The sequence below is a fragment of the Salmo salar genome, chromosome 18, assembly GCF_965601325.2.
Source record: "Salmo salar chromosome 18, fSalSal1, whole genome shotgun sequence".
Taxonomy (NCBI): domain Eukaryota; kingdom Metazoa; phylum Chordata; class Actinopteri; order Salmoniformes; family Salmonidae; genus Salmo; species Salmo salar.
In genome coordinates this window covers 53,839,791-53,854,712 of record NC_138308.1, presented here as the reverse complement: position 1 = coordinate 53,854,712, position 14,922 = coordinate 53,839,791, and the positions used below count along the sequence as shown (strand labels likewise).

The following is a 14,922-nucleotide window of genomic DNA, read 5'->3' as shown; positions in this document are numbered from 1 at the left end:
GATGAAGATCATCAAAGGTTAGTGCTGCATTTAGCTGTGGTTTTGGTTTTTGTGACATATGCTAGCTTGAAAAATGGCTGATTATTTCTGGCTGGGTACTCTGCTGACATAAAGCCGTTGTAAAGCCTTTTTGAAATCAGACAGTGTGGTTAGATAAAGGAGAGTCTTGTCTTTAAAATGGTGTAAAATAGTCATATGTTTGAAAAACGGACGTTTTCGGATTTTCGAGGAGTTTGTATTTCGCGCCACGCCTTATCATTGGATATTGGAGTGGTGTTCCGCTAGCGGAACGTGTAGATGTAAGAGGTTAACAGCACCAATGTCAACTCCACCCATGCTCTACCAAGGTTTTCCAGCATTAATGTCTACTCCACCCATGCTCTAAAATACGAATGCCTGCTATGTCTAACTCTCTCTCTCTCCCTCTGTGTTTCTCTCTGGCCCTCCTCCCCTCCCCTTCTCTCTCTCTCCCCCTCTGTGTTTTTCTCTCTGGCCCTCCTCCCCTCCCCGTGTCTCTCTCTCTCTGCCTCTGTGTTTTTCCTCTCTGGCCCTCCTCCCTTCCTCTCCTCGTCTTCCTCTCTGGCCCGCCTCCCCTCCCCGTGTCTCTCTCTCTCCCCCTTTGTGTTTTTCTCTCTGGCCCTCCTCCCTTCATCTTTCTCTCTGGCCCTCCTCCCCTTCTCTCTCTGTGCTGGGCTGTAACAGCAGTGTGTTGGAGGATCTTCTAGTTGCTCCAGTGGAAAACACGTACATATGGGTGTTGCTGCATTATGGAATTTAAAATACTTCCAGATACAACTCTGACCCAGAAAAACAAGGCTTCCTCTTCCAATCCCGTTCTACTACTGAGACAGGAAGGCAGGGGGGAGAGAGGGTGTGTGTGAGTGAGAGAGAGTGAGTGAGCGTGAGTGTGAGAGAGTGAGGGTGTGAGAGCGTGAGTGAGTGAGGGTGTGTGAGTGTGAGTGTGAGAGAGTGAGGGTGTGTGTGTGTGAGTGTGAGAGAGTGAGGGTGTGTGTGAGTGTGTGAGAGAGTGAGGGTGTGTGTGAGAGAGTGAGGGTGTGTGTGAGTGTGAGAGAGGGTGTGTGTGAGTGTGAGAGAGTGAGTGTGTGAGTGTGAGAGAGTGAGTGTGTGTGAGTGTGAGAGAGTGTGTGTGTGAGAGAGAGTGTGAGAGAGAGTGAGGGTGTGTGAGAGTGTGAGAGAGTGAGTGTGTGTGAGTGTGAGAGAGTGAGTGTGTGTGAGTGTGAGAGAGCGAGGGTGTGTGTGAGTGTGAGAGAGTGAGGGTGTGTGTGAGTGTGAGAGAGTGAGGGTGTGTGTGAGTGTGAGAGAGTGAGGGTGTGTGCGAGTGTGAGAGAGTGAGGGTGTGTGCGAGTGTGAGAGAGAGAGGGTGTGTGCGAGTGTGAGAGAGAGAGGGTGTGTGCGAGTGTGAGAGAGTGAGGGTGTGTGAGAGAGTGAGGGTGTGTGTGAGAGAGTGAGGGTGTGTGTGAGTGTGAGAGAGTGAGGGTGTGTGTGAGTGTGAGAGAGTGTGTGAGTGTGAGAGAGTGTGTGAGAGTGTGAGAGAGAGAGGGTGTGTGCGTGTGAGAGAGAGTGAGGGTGTGTGTGAGTGTGAGAGAGTGAGGGTGTGTGTGAGTGTGAGAGGCAGCTCAGACACTCTTGGAAGCCCCCATCCTAACAGACAGGACTAACAGACAGTGCTCCAGGCTCTAATCAGCTGAGGAGAGCATCCACATATCAGGTAGCTGAAGTGCTGTGTGTGTGGTGTGTGGCGTGTGTGTGGCGTGTGTGTGGCGTGTGGGGGCGTGTGTTTGTGGACAACAGTGTGGATTTAAAGTACAGTCCTTTCATATGACGTCCCATCCTTCATTCACATCCATCCATTAGACAGTCTACCAGCCTATACCTGACCTATACACCCATCCATTAGACAGACAGTCTACCAGCCTATACCTGACCTATACACCCATCCATTACAGTCTACCAGCCTATACCTAACCTATACACCCATCCATTAGACAGTCTACCAGCCTATACATGACCTATACACCCATCCAATAGACAGACAGTTTACCAGCCTATACCTGACCTATACACCCATAATACAGTCAACAGTATGGTTGGTAGACCTATAGATCCATCCATCAGACAGTCAACAGTATGGTTGGTAGGCCTATACATCCATCAGACAGTCAACAGTATGGTTGGTAGGCCTATACATCCATCACAGTCAACAGTATGGTTGGTAGGCCTATACATCCATCAGACAGTCAACAGTATGGTTGGTAGGCCTATACATCCATCAGACAGTCAACAGGAGGAGAGAGGGAAGAGACTAGGAGACTAGGATACCGGTGAGGAGAGAGGGAGGAGACTAGGATACCGGTGAGGAGAGAGGGAGGAGACTGGTGAGGAGAGAGGGAGGAGACTGGTGAGGAGAGAGGGAGGAGACTAGGATACTGGTGAGGAGAGAGGGAGGAGACTAGGATACTGTGAGGAGAGACGGAGGAGACTAGGATACTGGTGAGGAGAGACGGAGGAGACTAGGATACTGGTGAGGAGACTAGGATACCGGTGAGGAGAGAGGGAGGAGAGGGAGGAGACTAGGATACTGGTGAGGAGAGAGGGAGGAGACTAGGATACTAGTGAGGAGAGACGGAGGAGACTAGGATACTGGTGAGGAGACTAGGATACGGGTGAGGAGAGAGGGAGGAGACTAGGATACTGGTGAGGAGAGAGGGAGGAGACTAGGATACTGGTGAGGAGAGAGGGAGGAGACTAGGATACTGGTGAGGAGAGAGGGAGGAGACTAGGATACTGGTGAGGAGAGAGAGAGGAGACTAGGATACTGGTGAGGAGAGAGGGAGGAGACTAGGATACTGGTGAGGAGAGACGGAGGAGACTAGGATACTGGTGAGGAGACTAGGATACTGGTGAGGAGAGAGGGAGGAGACTAGGATACCGGTGAGGAGAGAGGGAGGAGACTAGGATACCGGTGAGGAGAGAGGGAGGAGAATAGGATACTGGTGAGGAGAGAGGGAGGAGAATAGGATACTGGTGAGGAGAAAGAGAGGAGACTAGGATACCGGTGAGGAGAGAGGGAGGAGACTAGGATACTGGTGAGGAGAGAGGGAGGAGAATAGGATACTGGTGAGGAGAGAGGGAGGAGACTAGGATACCAGTGAGGAGAGAGGGAGGAGACTAGGATACCAGTGAGGAGAGAGGGAGGAGACTAGGATACTGGTGAGGAGAGAGGGAGGAGACTAGGATACTGGTGAGGAGAGAGGGAGGAGACTAGGATACTGGTGAGGAGAGAGGGAGGAGACTAGGATACTGGTGAGGAGAGACGGAGGAGACTAGGATACTGGTGAGGAGAGACAGAGGAGACTAGGATACTGGTGAGGAGAGAAGGAGGAGACCAGGATACTGGTGAGGAGAGTAGGATACTGGTGAATGATTAAACGGAGGGCTTGTTTTGCAGAACGTTGTTATGTTGAATTCTGTCGAAACATTTTCATTGGCTAAATTCCATTTGTTCTGTCTTTTTAATCGTGTGATCTTTATTTAGTTTCAGATGGGTTATAAGTAAGACTTGTAAAAATAACAGGCTATTGCTGTCATTCCTTGGGTACGGTAGGCACTAGCCTTTGGTAATTGCTGCAAAAAAGAGCCTCCTTCTGTACGTTTATATCTGTATAGCAGACGCAGTAGCCTATCTGACAAGTATAAAGAAACGCATGGCGCTGGCATCTCTCTCTCCATCTCTCTATTTACATAATAAAACCAGGCAGACCCAGTGTGACTAAAACTAAAACCAGGTAGATCCAGTGTGACTAAAACTAAAACCAGGCAGACCCAGTGTGACTAAAACCAGGCAGACCCAGTGTGACTAAAACCAGGCAGACCCAGTGTGACTAAAACCAGGCAGACCCAGTGTGACTAAAACCAGGCAGACCCAGTGTGACTAAAACCAGGCAGACACAGTGTGACTAAAACCAGACAGACCCAGTGTGACTAAAACCAGGCAGACCCAGTGTGACTAAAACCAGGCAGACCCAGTGTGACTAAAACCAGGCAGTTCCAGTGTGACTAAAACCAGGTAGATCCAGTGTGACTCGGAGAGGAGTGGTGTAACAGAGAGTCCCAAATGGCACCCCATTCCCTATAGGCCCTAGTCAAATTTAGTGCTCTATATAGGGAACAGGGCCCTAGGGATAGCAGCTCAGACAGCACACTAGCAGGACTCAGTGGGACAGCAGCTCAGACAGAACACTAGCAGGACTCAGTGGGACAGCAGCTCAGACAGAACACTAGCAGGACTCAGTGGGACAGCAGCTCAGACAGAACACTAGCAGGACTCAGTGGGACAGCAGCTCAGACAGAACACTAGCAGGACTCAGTGGGACAGCAGCTCAGACAGACTAACACCAGATATATTAACTGTGTTCATTAACAATGAATGGGCTGCTCACTGGTGTGTGTCTGTGACGGCCCAGTCCCATTACTGAGAGGTTCCACATGACTGAGTCCTGTTATTAGTATTCCACAGCAGCGCCCCCTGATCTCACACATAGCTGTTGTGAGGTCTCCTGAACCACTCTCCAGTCTGCCTTGTAGAGGGCAATGAGGAGCAGGGCCCCCACCCTCTCTGGCTGCACGAGTCAAGGTGAGGGAGGAGACTTCATCACCGACCAGGCGAGGAGAGGAAGTGAGGCGATGCCTTTTATTTCACCTCCAGCCTCCCCTTCCTCCGTCTTCTGTCTGATTGATGTTGCTGCAGTGCTATATATTCAGAGGCATTTCAACATCTTAAAACTGTGACCATGACCGGGCCTCGACAGCGGGACCGGGCCTCTACAGCGGGACCGGGCCTCTACAGCGGGACCGGGACCAGGACTCTACAGCGGGACCGGGACCAGGCCTCTACAGCGGGACCGGGACCAGGCCTCTACAGCGGGACCGGGACCAGGCCTCTACAGCGGGACCGGGACCAGGCCTCTACAGCGGGACCAGGACCAGGCCTCTACAGCGGGACCAGGCCTCTACAGCGGGACCGGGACCAGGCCTCTACAGCGGGACCAGGCCTCTACAGCGGGACCGGGACCAGGCCTCTACATTACCAGTGCATATGCATCTACATTACTCCCACATTACCAGTGCATTGCACCTAAATATTTTGATGTGAAACCTGGACTTTGTATTTAGGAGCACCAGTATGATTCCAGCCTTATTACCTTAAATATTATCACAATATTCATTGTGCTCATAAATTTACCAGAGCTCCCCCAGTGTAACCTGTCCCATTACCAGAGCTCCCCCAGTGTAACCTGTCCCATTACCAGAGCACCCCCAGTGTAACCTGTCCCATTACCAGAGACCTGTCCCATTACCAGAGCTCCCCCTGTACAACCTGTCCCATTACCAGAGCTCCCCCAGTGTAACCTGTCCCATTACTGGAGCTCCCCCAGTGTAACCTGTCCCATTACCGGAGCACCCCCGGTACAACCTGTCCCATTACCAGAGCTCCCCCAGTTAACCTGTCCCATTACCAGAGCTCCCCCAATTGAACCTGTCCCATTACCAGAGCTCCCCCAGTACAACCTGTCCCATTACCTGAGCTCCCCCAGTGTAACCTGTCCCATTACCGGAGCTCCCCCAGTGTAACCTGTCCCATTACCGGAGCTCCCCCAGTGTAACCTGTCCCATTACCAGAGCTCCCCCAGTGTAACCTGTCCCATTACCAGAGACCTGTCCCATAGCTCCCCCAGTGTTACCTGTCCCTTTACCAGAGCTCCCCAGTATAACCTGTCCCATTACCAGAGACCTGTCCCATTACCAGAGCTCCCCCAGTACAACCTGTCCCATTACCAGAGACCTGAGAAACATGGTGTCTCGCTGGATAAGAGCAGCATGGTGTCTCGCTGGATAAGAGCAGCATGGTGTCTCGCTGGATAAGAGCAGCATGGTGTCTCGCTGGATAAGAGCAGCATGGTGTCTCGCTGGATAAGAGCAGCATGGTGTCTCGCTGGATAAGAGCAGCATGGTGTCTCGCTGGGTAAGAGCAGCATGGTGTCTCGCTGGATAAGAGCAGCATGGTGTCTCGCTGGATAAGAGCAGCATGGTGTCTCGCTGGATAAGAGCAGCATGGTGTCTCGCTGGATAAGAGCAGCATGGTGTCTCGCTGGATAAGAGCAGCATGGTGTCTCGCTGGATAAGAGCAGCATGGTGTCTCGCTGGATAAGAGCAGCATGGTGTCTCGCTGGATAAGAGCAGCATGGTGTCTCGCTGGATAAGAGCAGCATGGTGTCTCGCTGGATAAGATCAGCATGGTGTCTCGCTGGATAAGATCAGCATGGTGTCTCGCTGGATAAGAGCAGCATGGTGTCTCGCTGGATAAGAAGGACTCGATGTTCATCAGTGGAGGCTCCTCAGAGGAGGAAGGGGAGGACCATCCTACTCAGTGAATTTCATAAACATAAAACAAAAGTGATCCTTTTTACACAAAACGATATTAAATATATCACCTCGCCAAGTAACTGATTAAAACAAAGGAGGACCAAGGCACTCCTGGTATAATTATATGAAGATGCCTTGGTCTCCTGGTATAATTATATGAAGATGCCTTGGTCCTTCTTTCCTTTTGATGACCAATTTACCCCTTTTACCAAAGAGCACCTTCTGTCCACCAAAACCTACTGTTAAGTACATTAGTACCTTCTGTCTACAGATGCCTACTGTTGTGTACCTTCTGTCCACCAAAACCTACTTTTATTTATTTATTTATTTTTATTTATTTATTTTATTTATTTCACCTTTATTTAACCAGGTAGGCTAGTAGAGAACAAGTTCTCATTTGCAACTGCGACCTGGCCAAGATAAAGCAAAGCAGTTCGACACAAACAACAACACAGAGTTACACATGGAATAAACAAGCGTACAGTCAATAATACAGTAGAAAAATCTATAAACAGCATGTGCAAATGAGGTAGGATAAGAGACGTAATGAGATGAGGTGGTGTCTAGGAGGAGGAGGAGGTGGTGTCTAGGAGGAGGAGGAGGTGGTGTTTAGGAGGTGGTGGTGGTTAGGAGGAGGTGTCTAGGAGGAGGAGGTGTCTAGGAGGAGGAGGTGTCTAGGAGGAGGAGGTGTCTAGGAGGAGGAGGTGGTGTCTAGGAGGAGGAGGTGGTGTCTAGGAGGAGGAGGTGGTGTCTAGGAGGAGGAGGTGGTGTCTAGGAGGAGGAGGTGGTGTCTAGGAGGAGGAGGTGGTGTCTAGGAGGAGGATGAGGTGGTTAGGAGGTGGTGGTGGTTAGGAGGAGGAGGTGGTTAGGAGGAGGAGGTGTCTGGGAGGAGGAGGTGTCTGGGAGGAGGAGGAGGTGGTGGTGGTGGTGGTTAGGAGGTGGTGGTGGTTAGGAGGAGGTGGTGGTTAGAGGAGGAGGTGGTTAGGAGGAGGTGGTTAGGAGGAGGTGTCTAGGTGCTTCACAGACTTTATACTCCCAGTTTAGCAACAGGGTTCGTTACTATGGCAACCCTGTATGAGTGGCGTGTGAAAATGTCTTGTTGCCGGGGCGATGTAATAAATATGGCTGAAATAGGGGTGGGGGGTGGTGTTGCTACGGTAATATGATACAAGGCTACAGTGTGGTGGCGTTGCTACGGTAATATGATACAAGGCTACAGTGTGGTGGCGTTGCTACGGTAATATGGTAGAAGGCTACAGTGTGGTGGTAATATGGTAGAAGGCTACAGTGTGGTGGTGTTGCTACGGTAATATGATACAAGGCTACAGTGTGGTGGCGTTGCTACGGTAATATGGTAGAAGGCTACAGTGTGGCGGCGTTGCTACGGTAATATGATACAAGGCTGCTGGTTGTTCCTGTGATGTTCTGTGCTCTGCATGACTAAAGCATGATCCTATGTTCCTGGCTATATGTAATGTTGAATGGCCATGGTGAGTGTGTGTGTTGCTACAGTAACATGATCCTACCCAGAGCGAAGGAGACCCATCTGAACACTAGCGTGTGAGACATAGGGGGCTGTGTCTGTGCAGCCCTGCCTTCCTTCAGGGGAAAGACCAAGCTGTGTTGGTGCTACAGAACAGAGTAACGCTGGCAGTTCTGTGTGGATCACTGAGGGAGACTGTTGTGTAGCAGAGCCCACAGCTGCAGGTCCTACCCCCACCCTCCTAGTCACCCTGCTACAGTCACCCTGCTACAGTCACCCTGCTACAGTCACCCTGCTACCCTGCTGCAGTCACCCTGCTACAGACACCTCGCTACCCTGCTACAGTCACCCTGCTACCCTGCTACAGTCACATCGCTACCCTGCTACAGTCACCCTGCTACAGTCACCCTGCTACCCTGCTACAGTCACCCTGCTACAGTCACCTCGCCTAGCAGTGTAAAGATCTGACTTACTGCTGCTGGTCACAGTCCACTGTCAGACGAGTAGCAGGCTGTAGTATTTCGTCTTGCTTTCTCTCTAGTAGTGTAAAGATCTGTCTTACTGCTGCTGGTCACAGTCCACTGTCAGACGAGTAGCAGGCTGTAGTATCTCGTCTTGCTTTCTCTCTAGTAGTGTAAAGATCTGTCTTACTGCTGCTGGTCACAGTCCACTGTCAGACAAGTAGCAGGCTGTAGTATCTCATCTTGCTTTCTCTCTAGTAGTGTAAAGATCTGACTTACTGCTGCTGGTCACAGTCCACTGTCAGACGAGTAGCAGGCTGTAGTATCTCGTCTTGCTTTCTCTCTAGTAGTGTAAAGCTCTGACTTACTGCTGCTGGTCACAGTCCTGCCTCTTCTTCTCTTCTTTCACCTTGTCCTTCTCCTATTCCTCCTGTCAGTTCTTCTCTCTACAGCACACTACACCACAATCCTCAGCTTGCTGGCTGGCTGCCTGCCTGGCTGGCTGGCCCTACAAACAGTGACTTCATTGTGTCCTTTATACCAAACAGATTGCTGCTCCCCCCTTCCTCCTGTTCTCCTCCAGCCCGCCCTACAGACCTCCACATATCCTCCTGTAAAAACAATGGAATCTCTACCAGACTGACTTTCACTAGCAACCATTCAGAGCAGGATGTTAGTGAGACTGTGGTGACTTACGTGACTGATCAGAGGCAATGAGTTCCTCACTAGTCACTGCTCTGTCACCGTGAGTGATTCTACTGTGGCATCACATATTCCAAGAGACACGGACCGAGTCCTCCGAGAGACACGGACCAAGTCCTCCGAGAGACACGGACCAAGTCCTCCGAGAGACACGGACCAAGTCCTCCGAGAGACACGGACCAAGTCCTCCGAGAGACACGGACCAAGTCCTCCGAGAGACACGGACCAAGTCCTCCGAGAGACACGGACCAAGTCTTCCGAGAGACACGGACCAAGTCCTCCGAGAGACACGGACCAAGTCCTCCGAGAGACACGGACCAAGTCCTCCGAGAGACACGGACCAAGTCCTCCGAGAGACACGGACCAAGTCCTCCGAGAGACACGGACCAAGTCCTCTGAGAGACATATCTGACATGACCCTGCAGTGGACAGGAGCTGTTTGACCGTAGTATCCATCTACCCACTGAAGAGGCTCAGCATCAACACCACACAAAAGGAAGGAAGCAGCCAACTGTTCTCTGCTCTGCATTCAGGATATACGAGTCACTATAATGTGTTCTCATCTATGAAATTACTCACACAGCAGCACAGCCCCTCAGCCCCTCACAACAACCCCCAGCCCCTCACAACAACCCCCAGCCCCTCACAACAACCCCCAGCCCCTCACAACAACCCCCAGCCCCTCACCATCAACAACCCCTCACAACAACCCCCAGCCCCTCACCATCAACAACCCCCAGCCCCTCACCATCAACAACCCCTCACCATCAACAACCCCCAGCCCCTCACCATCAACAACCCCCAGCCCCCAGCCCCTCACCATCAACAACCCCCAGCCCCTCACCATCAACAACCCCCAGCCCCTCACCACAACCCCTAGCCCCTCACCACAACCCCTAGCCCCTCACAACAACCCCCAGCCCCTCATCTCCTCACAACAATCACAGCAGGACGCGAATTACGTCATTATTCTACAGGAGGCAGGAAACTGTCACATCCTTTCATTTAGAGGTATGAGCTTCCGTCTGTTCTGTCTGTTAGCGGCACAGTTCTTACACACAGACCTTCCTACACTCTCCAGCCTATATACGCTCAGTAGCCAGTTTATTAGGTCACTGAGTAACAATGATTATTAATGTGGTCAGTTTATTAGGTCACTGAGTAACAATGCTTATTAATGTGGCCAGTTTATTAGGTCACTGAGTAACAATGATTATTAATGTGTCCAGTTTATTAGGTCACTGAGTAACAATGATTATTAATGTGTCCAGTTTATTAGGTCACTGAGTAACAATGATTATTAATGTAGCCAGTTTATTAGGTCACTGAGTAATAATTAGGGATCCACGATATATCGGTGAACGTATCGGAATCGGCCTGATGTCTAGTTTAACGCTGATGTGCAAAACTGATGACATAGCTGACGTGCGTACCTCTATAACATAGATACACGACATAATGACGCCATGCTACACATAATTCCTAACCTAGCCCACAATGTCTGCTGTGTGGATGGAGCAGTCAACAAGTCCAGCAGTCATTTGAAATAGTAAGAACATTTCAGCGAGACAACTGAAAGATAATGGAATTCATTGCCCTTGACAATGAACTGTGTGGTGGGTGATGTTGGCTTGTGATTGGTGGAGCACCAGTACACACTACCAGCTGCTCTATAGATCAAATGGTACCCTACCAGAGTTACACAGTAATAGAGTCTCTGCTACTAGCTTCACCACATACTATGGAACGCCGTTGGGGTCTGTATGTGTCAAGAAAGATACGGCAAATACCCACTATTTGACAATAACACTATTTGACGTGTTAAATAAGCTTTTAATTTGACGGGTCAAGTAACACAGTTCTATTATAGAATGTTGTGTGTTCTGAATTTGCCGGCGCAAGCCAAGCGCCACCACTATTATCAGTAGCACTGTCAAAGACGTACAAAAATGTAAACACAGGCCACGAATGATGTGTTTACAATACCTCGTTGGTAATAAAGCATTATTTGTTCGACCGCAACTTCTGGGGAAGCTAGCTAGCTTTAGCTTGGTACCTAACTGTTAATCTTCACTGTCAAAGAAGAGCAACTAAAACGACCAGGTCTTTCTCCAGAGACGCCTAGGGGAATTCCTCCAACTAAACGACCAGGTCTTTCTCCAGAGACGCCTAGGGGAATTCCTCCAACTAAACGACCAGGTCTTTCTCCAGAGACGCCTAGGGGAATTCCTCCAACTAAACGACCAGGTCTTTCTCCAGAGACGCCTAGGGGGATTCCTCCAACTAAACGACCAGGTCTTTCTCCAGAGATGCCTAGGGGAATTCCTCCAACTAAACGACCAGGTCTTTCTCCAGAGACGCCCAGGGGAATTCCTCCATAATATCAGATTAGCGGAGCAGGAAATGACACCATAACGGAATAAGGACCACCAGAACCTTCATTTGACCGTGTCACAGACGAGCCAGTGACCACAGCTATGTAATCATGTGTGTACGGGTGTGTGTCCACTGACCTGGTAGGGCTGGTATGCTCCGTGGTCAGACAGGAAGTCCAGTTGTCTGTCAGAGAAGAACTCCACAGCCGTGATGGAACCCAGAGTAGCCTTCCCCACCAGAGGTCTGAACATCTGAAACAAGAAAAACACTAACCGTTAGAGCCTTCGATGTCTTTTCTTTTCAAACTATCATCTGTACAAATAATTCACACTTCTTCCCTAGAAGGTGGAGGGAATACAGGCAGAATCTCACCAGCAATGAACGTCTGAAACATTTAGTCAGGGGGAAAACGTCTGCAGAATTAACACAACTGTTTGCAGGGAGGAATAATAACAGATAATAATGATAATAATGGAAGTCATTATAGACAGACAGAAAACTACAGAGAGGAACACTGCGCCAGAGAGCTGCTGCTATCAGACAGTTCAAAGGCAGCCTGTCGCTCTTTGATGTTCCTCTTCCTCCTCTTTTCTCCCTCTCTTCCTCCCCCGCTGATCACCCATCTCTGATGTCACTGTATCAGCCTGCCTGCAGGGCTCAACGCTCTCATCTTCCCTCCATCTATCTCACTGCTGCAGCAACAACACACAGTCACACAGCCACTCAGATGCATTCCAACTGCTACAGTACAGGAACACACCATCACATGGCCTGGGTGTGTGTCTGAGTAGGGAGGATTCTGGATCAGACAGAGACTCCCTTTCAAATCCCATCAGGGAACAGAGCAGGGTACAGAGCAGGGTACAGAGCAGGGTACAGATGCTATCTGGTTCTGTCAGTACAGTATAGTGGTGTCCCATGCTATCTGGTTCTGTCAGTATAGTGGTGTCCGTGCTATCTGGTTCTGTCAGTATAGTGGTGTCCCATGCTATCTGGTTCTGTCAGTATAGTGGTGTCCCATGCTATCTGGTTCTGTCAGTATAGTGGTGTCCCATGCTATCTGGTTCTGTCAATACAGATCTCTGTATATATTACAAGTCTAGAATGTTCCATGTGTGTCTGTTTCAGTGCTGGTTGATGGTTACATCACCGTGGTCTGCTCTGAGAAGTTAAGGACAACCGCCGTGACCATCACTAAGTGATTAAACGCCGTCTGGTAGGGGACCATCACTAAGTGATTAAACACGGTCTGGTAAGGGACCATCACTAAGTGATTAAACACCGTCTGGTAGGGGACCATCACTAAACACCGTCTGGTAGGGGACCATCACTAAGTGATTAAACACCGTCTGGTAGGGGACCATCACTAAACACCGTCTGGTAGGGGACCATCACTAAGTGATTAAACACCGTCTGGTAGGGGACCATCACTAAACACCGTCTGGTAGGGGACCATCACTAAGTGATTAATCACCGTCTGGTAGGGCCCCGGACGCCGGGAGGGGCCTCACTAAGTGATTAAACGCCGCGGAGGGCCCGTGCCCGTCGGTAGGGGACCATCACTAAGTGATTAAACACCGTCTGGTAGGGGACCATCACTAAGTGATTAAACACCGTCTGGTAGGGGACCATCACTAAGTGATTAAACACCGTCTGGGGGCCTCACGGCCCGCGGGGGGGACATCACTAAGTGATTAAACACCGTCTGGTAGGGGACCATCACTAAGTGATTAAATAGTACCGTACTGTCCAGAGAGAACAACACAGGAACAGAGTTCATTACCGTACTGTCCAGAGAGAATAACACAGGAACAGAATTCAGTACCGTACTGTCCAGAGAGAACAACACAGGAACAGAGTTCAGTACCGTACTGTCCAGAGAGAACAACACAGGAACAGAGTTCAGTACCGTACTGTCCAGAGAGAACAACACAGGAACAGAGTTCAGTACCGTACTGTCCAGAGAGAACAACACAGGAACAGAGTTCAGTACCGTACTGTCCAGAGAGAACAACACAGGAACAGAGTTCAGTACCGTACTGTCCAGAGAGAACAACACAGGAACAGAGTTCAGTACCGTACTGTCCAGAGAGAACAACACAGGAACAGAGTTCAGTACCGTACTGTCCAGAGAGAACAACACAGGAACAGAATTCAGTACCGTACTGTCCAGAGAGAACACAGGAACAGAGTTCAGTACCGTACTGTCCAGAGAGAATAACACAGGAACAGAATTCAGTACCGTACTGTCCAGAGAGAACAACACAGGAACAGAGTTCAGTACCGTACTGTCCAGAGAGAATAACACAGGAACAGAGTTCAGTAACGTACTGTCCAGAGAGAATAACACAGGAACAGCACTTCCGTAACCACAACCCAACCACAACCCAACCATGCCATGTAGTGCACTACATAGGGAATAGGCTGCCAGGTAGTGCACTACATAGTGAATAGGGTGCCAGGTAGTGCACTACATAGGGAATAGGGTGTGAGGTAGTGCACTACATAGGGAATAGGGTGCCAGGTAGTGCACTACATAGTGAATAGGGTGCCAGGTAGTGAACTACATAGGGAATAGGGTGCCAGGTAGTGCACTACATAGGGAATAGGGTGCCAGGTAGTGCACTACATAGGGAATAGGGTGCCATTTGGTAGACAGCCAGTGTTGTGTGTCAACAGTCCCTAATCGGAGGAGTTGAAACGAGGCTCCAGCTGCTGTCCAAACAACCCTGTGGTGCAACTGCACTGCAGGCAGGAGCTCCATCTGACTGTCCTAGGGCAGATAAATATAGAAACTCACACAGACACAACCAGAGAGAGAGAGAGAGACAGGCAGAGAGAGACAGGCAGAGAGAGACAGACAGAGAGAGCCAGAGAGAGAACCAGCGAGACAGAGCCAGCGAGAGAACCAGCGAGAGAACCAGCGAGAGAACCAGCGAGAGAACCAGCGAGAGAACCAGCGAGAGAGCCAGACAGCGAGAGAACCAGACAGCGAGAGAACCAGCGAGAGAGAGAGAGAGCCAGACAGCGAGAGAGAGAGAGAGAGAGAGCCAGACAGCGAGAGAGAGAGAGAGAGAGAGCCAGACAGCGAGAGAGAGAGAGAGAGAGAGAGCCAGACAGCGAGAGAGAGAGAGAGAGAGAGCCAGACAGCGAGAGAGAGAGAGAGAGAGAGAGAGAGCCAGACAGCGAGAGAGAGAGAGAGAGAGAGCCAGACAGCGAGAGAGAGAGAGAGAGAGAGCCAGACAGCGAGAGAGAGAGAGAGAGCCAGACAGCGAGAGAGAGAGAGAGAGAGAGCCAGACAGCGAGAGAGAGAGAGAGAGAGAGGCCAGACAGCGAGAGAGAGAGCCAGACAGCGAGAGAGAGAGAGCCAGACAGCGAGAGAGAGAGAGCCAGACAGCGAGAGAGAGAGACCCAGACAGCGAGAGCCAGAGAGCCAGACAGAGGGCCAGAGAGAGA

The 14,922-nt window shown here is 50.4% G+C and overlaps 1 protein-coding gene across 3 annotated transcripts in view; it reads right to left on the bottom strand.

Moving 5' to 3' along the window:
* LOC106592091 (jumonji domain-containing protein 1C) overlaps positions 1–14,922 on the bottom strand; it is a 522,458-nt gene that overhangs the window by 461,779 nt on the left and 45,757 nt on the right. For all 3 annotated transcript variants that reach the window (XM_082965002.1, XM_082965003.1, XM_082965004.1), the window contains exon 2: positions 11,604–11,717. In XM_082965002.1, the coding sequence (XP_082821128.1) occupies positions 11,604–11,717 (114 nt within the window). The remainder of the gene's footprint in view (positions 1–11,603; positions 11,718–14,922) is intronic.